At 41.8% G+C, this 8,318-nt stretch overlaps 1 protein-coding gene across 4 annotated transcripts; it reads left to right on the top strand.

Moving 5' to 3' along the window:
• Positions 1–8: 8 nt before the first annotated feature.
• RBM12B (RNA binding motif protein 12B) lies at positions 9–7,614 on the top strand. 4 transcript variants are annotated; one of them, XM_066178773.1, is made up of 3 exons: positions 9–109; positions 2,971–3,016; positions 3,701–7,614. In XM_066178773.1, exon 3 carries the CDS (start codon positions 3,729–3,731, stop codon positions 5,826–5,828), a length of 2,100 nt encoding a protein of 699 aa, XP_066034870.1. In that variant the 5' UTR covers positions 9–109; positions 2,971–3,016; positions 3,701–3,728; the 3' UTR covers positions 5,829–7,614. The 4 variants fall into 4 exon arrangements, with proteins under 4 accessions (XP_066034870.1, XP_066034880.1, XP_066034900.1 ...); XM_066178783.1 differs by having other exon boundaries at positions 60–80; XM_066178803.1 differs by lacking the exon at positions 9–109 and adding an exon at positions 429–610.
• Positions 7,615–8,318: the final 704 nt, after the last annotated feature.

Genomic DNA, 8,318 nt, shown 5'->3' on the forward strand with positions numbered 1-8,318 from the left:
GGAAGCGCTCGCGCAGCGCAGCTTCCCCTCAGCGTTGAGGGGGGGCAGTGGAGGCAGCGCCATCTTGGCGAAGCCGGGAGGTGCGGGGCCCGTCCGAGCGGCGTGTCCGGTGGGTGCGTGGATGGATGGCGTGAGGGACAGAGCACGCCTCCCCGGGGTGCGGCGTGCGGCCGAGGGCGGCGCGGAGTTTGCCGGTTCTCGGTTGCCCGACCTTCGCGGAACCGCTGCGCAGCAGCTCCGTGTACCCCGGCCTCCTCGTATCCCTGGGCTTTCAATCCCTCTTCCCCGCTCCCGGTGCCTCTGTCAGCCCTGTCCCGGTGTCGGGAAGCAGACGTGCTTCTCCGTGGGGGCGGGGCACGGGCGGCTCTGGCGGGCCGTAGCGCGTGTGGCGCGGGGCGTTCTCTCTCGCCCGTTCTCTGCTCTGCCGCCCGCGGCGGTGCCTCCAGCAGCGCTGCTGCCGGCGGGCGACTTGCTCGGAAGCCGTTCCGTGCTACATTGGACCGTGTAGCGGGTCCAGCTGCACCGCTCACTCACGTTTTCCTTCAGCACTGTGAAAACGGTTATTCGCAGCAGCCTGCTTCCTCTATTAAGGCTTATTTTGAGGAACAGAGTAAGAAACTTTCCCCTGCTCCTCTGGTTATTCTGTACTGGTCCAGTTTCCTATTCGGGGTGTTTCTGTGGGTGTTCTTTCTAGTTTGTAGTCTGTGTAATCTTTCAGTGTTATGATAAAAATACTAGCCTAGTGCAGACTTAGTTTCCTACTGTGTTTACAAGTTGAGGATTATTTTAATGGCTTTAATATTTGGAATATCCCGAGGCTGTGGAAGAATAGGTATTGTACTGTTTTCTAGCCAATTTTGCTTATATATAAAATTTCATAAAACTGTACGCTTCTGTGCTTTTAAGTTGTGGCATGAAGTCGTTTATTTATTCTCCAAATCCTTGCTCTCTGAAGTAATTTTTCAGTTAATGAATTGCTCTTACTTTCATGACAAGTCAACTCTTTTTGGTTATGCATTTTAAGTTGTTGGATGGCTTGTCTGTGCTTTCTACCCATGTGTGATTGTTTATTATACAGTCAGTAAGAGCTATTATTTGAACTTGCATTTGTTTATGGACTTCTTAGAGATCACATTGTGCTCTGGAACCACTGTGTCTGGTTTTCACCACTGAAGGTTGTGTATTGTATCCTTGGTGCATCGTGGATAACTTGCTGTTTATCACCGAAGAATTATGGAGGAGAGCTGTTGTGAATGATGTTTAAATATTGGGATAAGAAAGCGGAGTTGTGAATCCAGAAGTACTACAGATTAAACACATCATGAAGTAGCAGGGCAGCGGATTTGCTTTTTCAAGACACGAAGGTGCTGTGTGAAAATTCTGCCCTTGAATTCTCCATGCTTTTTGGCACTGCCCTTGCATCTGTTGAGAAGACATGTTGTAAAGTGTTCTGGGTCTGTCTGGGATGGAGTTAACGTTCTTCACAGCAGCCCATACAGTTCAGTTTGGATTTGTGGCTAAAAGAATGTTGACAACACATCGGTGTTTTGGCTGTGGCTGACCAGCACTTGCACAGTATCAAGGCTTTATCTGTTTTCCCTACTCTGTTCCTCCAATGAGTGTGCTCAGAGTGGGTGAGAAGCTGGGAGGGACATGGCTGGGACAGCTGACCCAAACTCACCAAAGGGATATTCTGTGACATGTAACGTCGTGCTGGGCAACAGAAACGAGGTAGAGGAAGAAGTATTTTGATGGTTTTGGTTTCTTTGGGGGAATTTTTTCTTGACTCCCAAGGCAGTTGTTATTTGGAGGAAGGCTGGACATCAGTCATCCTGTGGGAGGTGGCGAGTGATTTCCTTTGTTTTGTGTTTTTCTTTCCACTGATGAAACTGTCTTGACCCATAAGGTTCTTGACTTTGTTCTTTCCCATCCTGCTGATGGGGACGAGGAGTGAACAATCAGCCTGTGTGGGTGCTTGGCTGCTGACTGGGGTCAACTCACTACAGAAGTACAGAGGACAGATGGTCTTTAGTGAAGTTTCTAAATGGGCAGTTGTTTTTGGTTTGTTGTGCTTACAGAGTACTGGTGGAGAAGTGATGTGGAGTCCATTAGTGACAGAATTTGGGCTTTGCTCTTGTTTTGCTGAGTTCAGGTGGTGTGACAGTTATGGTTTTTGATGGATAACTTGTCATCAGGATCTAGTGCTTTACAGAGCAAGGTTTGTAGGAGGAGTATTCTCAGATGCACAGAGCGTCGTGCTGTTGTGTTTTAAAGGGATGCAGTGATTTGCTGCAGAGGCTTGTGTTTGTTCTGAGAATATTGTGTTGTTTATTGTGTGATGTTAGAAAAGGTTGAAAATCAGGGTATGTTAAGTCAGTGTGTTGAAGCTTTTCTTGTTCTTATGTTTGAAAGGCTGTAAGACTAAAGATAAAGGGAAAAGACTGAAGCTGGCTTTGTAAATTTAGGTACTTCCTGCAGTTTCTCCTTGTTGGATATTTTTGCTCTTCATTTGACGGTCTTCACTGTGTACGTTAAGTGCAGAGCTGGACTGGTGAGTAGCACACATATGAAGTTTGAAACCAGGTGGATTTCAGAAGAATGGATGTGTCGTGTAATCCTGACATGGACCTAAGCACCTTTCAAGAACTCAGTTGAGAACTGTTCCCTTGATACACTGTCAGTCTGTTTTATTGCAACAGTTCAGTGTGGCACAATTGATGACCAAGTAATCTCATCGTATTTTCATCGTTTCCAGAAGTCAACCTAAATTTTGAATTTCTTTTGCTTCTAAAATGGAAACAGATGCAGTGCATGGCATCTTGGAACATGGAAGGAGTTCTTCACATGGGTTCATAACATGCTTGGCTTTAATATTAGCCACTGCTGTGGATGGGCTGCAGCAGTGTAGCACAGTGTGTAAAGCAAAGTACAGGTATCAGCCATTAATTATGTTTCATTTTCTTTCCACAGTTAAGTTGATTTTACAGAATTTATCAGGTCTCCAAAGCAGAAACAGGTAAGCTGCCAAAAGCTTAACACTTCTCACTGAGTATTGTGACAAGATCATACACAGCCGTTTTTCCTCACAGACTGGTGGCTGGCAACTAGGATATGCTTGTGGCCGCTGCAGTTAATACTCTGACTACGCCAAAGAGACAACATTTTTGAATGCTGAGAAAACATACATTATTGAACAGAACTGATCACTGGGTAGAGCAACTTGTCAAAGCAGTAAAGTCATCACTGTTGGTGAATTACTTCATTATTCAGTGACATAGTTACTCTTTTTCCTTTCTCCTTTTATCAGCTAGTGTCCTGTTCAAAAGTAAACTGGATTTTTTTGTTCCTTAGGAGTGGGCAGAAATCTCTGGCATATAGTAACTATGCCCTGAAAGACTTGAGGTGTTCTTTAGGTATTGTGGATGGTGAGGAGTGACTTAGGTGGATTTTGTTGCCCTTAGGGTAGGGAATATTGATAGATTTGTGCACGTGTGCCGGTGGAGTAGCTAATTGTTCTGACTAATCAACATTCAGTGAATTGTCTTTTAATCTTGTTCTCGTGAACTTGTGGGTTTTTTGATACCTTCTCTCTTGATGAGACAAGGGCATCCATTAAAAAGGCTCTAGCTTCTTAAGTGATAAGATACTGTAATAGCTGAGTACTAAAGACGTGCTATCATGTGTACCTTTTTGTCTGCAGGTGATTTTTGCTGTGGGTTGAGCTCAGCATGGCTGTAGTCATCCGTTTACAGGGGCTTCCTGTTGTTGCGGGTCCTCCAGATATTCGTCGTTTCTTCTTGGGATTGAATATTCCTGATGGAGGTGTGCATATTATTGGAGGAGAGATTGGGGAGGCTTTTATTATATTTGCCACAGATGAAGATGCCCGGCGTGCCATGAGCTGTTCGGGAGGGTTTATCAAGGACTCGCGCATAGAGCTCTTTCTCAGCAGCAAGGCAGAGATGCAGAGTACCATAGAAATGAGCCGAAAACGATTTGACCGTGGGGGACGAGAAAGTATGTCTGGCTCTAGAAGAACAGGTACTAATGGTTCTAGTACATCAAGTGTTGGAGATATACCACATTTAGTTACAGCTTCTCCAAAAGGAATAAGAAAACCTAGTTATGGGCCACCAAATCGTCTGGAGGCCGGTTTCCATACCAACGGCACCAGATACGGTGATATGGGTATATCTAAGTCAAACTATCAGTTACGAAAGGATTCTCACCCGTTTAACCCAGACGATCGTTACTTATTTCTACGTGGTATACCCTACTCTGCAACAGAAGTTGAAGTACGTGCTTTCCTGTCGGGGATACGTGTGGATGAAGTGATTCTGATAAAGCACCGCAATGGTTTAAACAATGGTGATTGCTTGGTAAAGTGTGCTACACCCAGTGATGCCTTAGAAGGACTTAAACGTCATCGGCAATACATGGGTCAGAGGTTTATAGAAATCAGTCCAACTACAGAGGAACGGTGGATTGAATGCGGTGGGAGGATAGACATGCCAGATGAAATGGATCACTTTTTGTGTGAAGACCATTCTCCAAGAAGTTCAGGCTACATGCATTCAAGGAAGCATTCTCGTTCAAGATCACCAAGGAGACAAAGAGCACATTCTCGTTCATCTCCCGGTCAGGAATATTACATACACTTAAGAAATCTGTCTTTCAATGTGGAGAAGAGAGATTTGAGGGATTTTTTTCCTGATCTGGATATACACAGCAAACAGATCAAGATTCTAACAGATAAGCATCAGAAAAGGACTAGAGATGCATTTGTGGTGCTAAGGAGTGAGAGAGAATATCAGGCTGCTTTGGAATGTCATAGAAAGGTTCTTCTCAATCGTCCTGTGTACATTTTTCCAATTTCAAGAAAGTCAATGTTGAAAATAATTGACTCTTGTGAGAGGAAAAGATCACTGGACAGAGATCATCTTGGACAGGCCATATCAGAAAAAAGTTACCGGGAAGGTCATTCCAGCCCTAAGACTTGTGTTTATGTAAGGAATTTTCCATTTGATGTGTCAAAAATTGAAGTGCAAAAGTTCTTTGCAAGATTTGATATTGATGAAGATGATATTTACTTGCTCTATGATGAAAAAGGAGTTGGACTGGGAGAAGCACTAGTGAAATTTAAATCTGAAGAACAAGCTATGAAAGCAGAAAATTTAAATCGTCAAACATTTTTGGGAACAGAAGTGTTAATAAGACTTATATCTCAAGATCAGATGCAGAAATTTGGTGTAGGTGCACCATTATCTGCATCAAATCAAATGCACGGTCATTCACATTTGTATGACAGAAGTGACCTCTCCCGTCCAGTTGGTTCACCATCTGGGCCACCACAAGGGCCCCCCATGCATTCATTTGGTCCCCCTGGGAACTTCAGGCATCATTCTGAATTTAGACATCCCCCTGAGGACTTCATGTGCCCTCCTAAGGATTTTAGGGGTCCACCACCCCTCATGGATTTTGGTGGTGACAGTGAACCTTTTGGCAGAATGGAGTTTGGGAATAATAAAATGGGGAATTTTCCTGAAGGAAGATTTATGCCAGATCCAAATTTCAGTGGCGGTTCTGAACGTGTTGTTCCTATTCTGTTGAAAAATTTACCTTTTAAAGCTACTCCTAATGAGATTCTGGATTTTTTCTATGGCTACAGAGTGATTCCGGATTCAGTTTCTGTGCAGTACAATGAACAAGGATTGCCTTCTGGTGATGCCATCGTTGCTATGACAAACTATGAGGAAGCTATGGCTGCTATTAATGAACTCAACGATAGGCCCATTGGGCCACGGAAAGTTAAGCTGAGTTTGCTGTAAAGGAGGAAAAGATGCTCTAATAACACATTCTAGGTTTGACAGTATTGACAGTTAATTTAACTTTTAATTACTGGAAGATGCAGAAGAGTTTCCATCAACGGTTGTAAATAATAACCAGTTCACTTGTTTAGCTCTTGGTTGAAATACCTGTAGGATATTGAATGTCATACATCAAGGTATAAAGAGATGGAGTTGTAATGCTTCGGGTTGGTTTGTTTTTTTTTTTTTTTTAGATTAATTCCAGTCTTATGTCTCTGCATCAAATAAAAACGTAAGTGCTCATTGACTGACCATACAAACGGTTCAAATAGAAGATTTTCAGTGCTACCTGCATTAGTAAATGAGACTTCTTACTGAGGTTAGCATAGTAAAATTTTAAAGATTACTGATTTTTTTTGTTGTTTCTTTTTGTGCAAACTTTTCAGGTTTTATTCAGTTTCATGTGTTTTCAGGCATTCCTGTCTAAGAGCTTCCTGTTCTCATTAGCTGGCTTTGCAACTTTTTTAAAATAAAAAGGAAATTGCCATTTAAATGTGTGTCTTATATTTAAAACTTGCATAGTTAATGGTCTCAACTGTTATTCTCAGCAGCTCTGGGTCTTGGTGAGAATGATGCTGGCTGCTTCAGGTAGTTTGAACAGGTAGTTTGTCAACACAGCAAAGGATGGGTAGTTTGCAGAGATTGCAGAAGCTGCGTTCATCAGTTAGGCTTTGTTCTCACTCACCTTGAGGAGGAAAATGAATGTTGGAGTTAGATCAAGAATTCTGACTTCAGCAGTTTTATCTTTATATGCTGCATAATATGAATACTAATTGGCTAATGATGTCTGGATGCATTCCAGGTCAATCTCTGATTAGTTTTAACTAACATCTGTCACTGGCAACCAAGCTGACAACCGACTATGTTATTTTCTTACGTAATAAAATAAATGCTTATGTCAGCATTTAGAACATGTTGTTTTCATTGCTTTGTTACCAGCATATTTAAATTTTAGGAAGAAATAAAAAGTAGCTTGGAAAAGCTGTGTCTTCAAAATTAACACTTAGAAGGAAACTTTGTGTGGGCAAGGACTTTTGTTGACATTGCAACTGTGCAAGGTATTATCTGTAGTACTAAAGAATTAAGTTGCAGTCCCCTCAAACTGAGACAACAAAGTTGCAACTTGGCAGTGAAAACTTGTAACATTTGCTTGTTCAATACCCAGAATTCCTAAATTCACGAGGTAGGGAGGTCTCTACTGCAATCGCCTCCTCAAAGCAAGTTTCAGCTGGAGGCCTTGTCCACTGCCGCTTTAATAGCTGTAAGGACAGAGCTGTCTGGGCAGCCTTTTCAGTGAATGATCCCCCTCACTGGTGGTCAAACCTTCATTATGTTATGTGAAGTCGTCATTGTGATTGCAGGGTTTTTTTCTGTAATATTTACGAGATTAGTATAGCTTTATTCTGCATAGTATTTGTTTTGGTTTAAGTGCCAAGAAAAAAGCTTTTTGAATGATAATGCAAGGTCTGTATATGCAGATTCCTCTGAGCAAAGAAAATGGCTAAGTCTTCAAATTCTGAACACTTAGCATACTGTTTTTTGCTTTCTGGTAGGAATTAGCTTCAGAATCATACAGTTTTGAATCTTCCTCTGAACTTAAAAGGAACTAAAACCCAACAATTTTGTGCTTTATTTAATTGCTACTGTGAAAGAGATCAAGGAGCCAGAAAATGTTGCAGAGAAAATAAAGACATGAGAATCTTCAAAATAAACTATCCTGACCGTCATGTTGAAAACTTTTGTGAATGTTTTTGTAAGCTAGTATCTTTACTACTAAGCTGTGTTGAAAATGTGAATCCAACTAACTTCTCCAGTTCATCAGTTTTAGATGATTTGTTCATTTTAGAGCACTTCTAACACAGGAGATTTCAAACCTGGAGGCTGGAAAGGTAAGAGTTTAGTAGATTGTTCTGCCAGTAAAGTGTGAGATTATCTTTTAGAAAAAAAAAATGTTTTCAGAAAAGTTTAAGAGTAATTGCTAATGAGATACCATTAGTTTTTCAGATGGTAACCTTTTTTCCCCCCCTTAGTGAACATATAAAAAGTATCATAAAGCTTCTAATGGCAGAGGTCATAATTAAGGCATTACAAAATAGTCTTGTTTTTCCTGGAGCTGATTTGTGTTTAATTTAAAGCCATTTAAAGCCAGATTAGAGTTTATGACTACTTTAGGTTAATCTGAAAAATCTGAAATGTTTGATTGATAGACCAAAAAAATTTATTTTTTTCAAGGTCTATAAGGAGCTGTATCTCAAAGTATGTACAGATGCACTGAAGCATAGGGAACCTGGGAAGGGATGCCAGGACATCAGTTAAATAATAAGGTTAACAGGAGAGTGGGTTCTTAGTTTATAGCTGTTGTGTCATTGGTGTTTTGGGTTTGGGTCCGTGTATGTGCCTGCCTCGATCCCCCCTGCCTCTGTAATGCCCCTGGGCATTGTATCCTGATTC

This window comes from Chamaea fasciata, unplaced genomic scaffold (assembly GCF_029207755.1).
Source record: "Chamaea fasciata isolate MVZ Bird 193981 ecotype frontalis unplaced genomic scaffold, bChaFas1.0.hap1 SCAF_1, whole genome shotgun sequence".
NCBI lineage: Eukaryota > Metazoa > Chordata > Aves > Passeriformes > Sylviidae > Chamaea > Chamaea fasciata.

Coding starts and splice junctions, on each gene's coding strand:
- RBM12B (XM_066178773.1), top strand. CDS start 3,729: ATGGCTGTAGTCATCCGTTTACAGGGGCTTCCTGTTGTTGCGGGTCCT.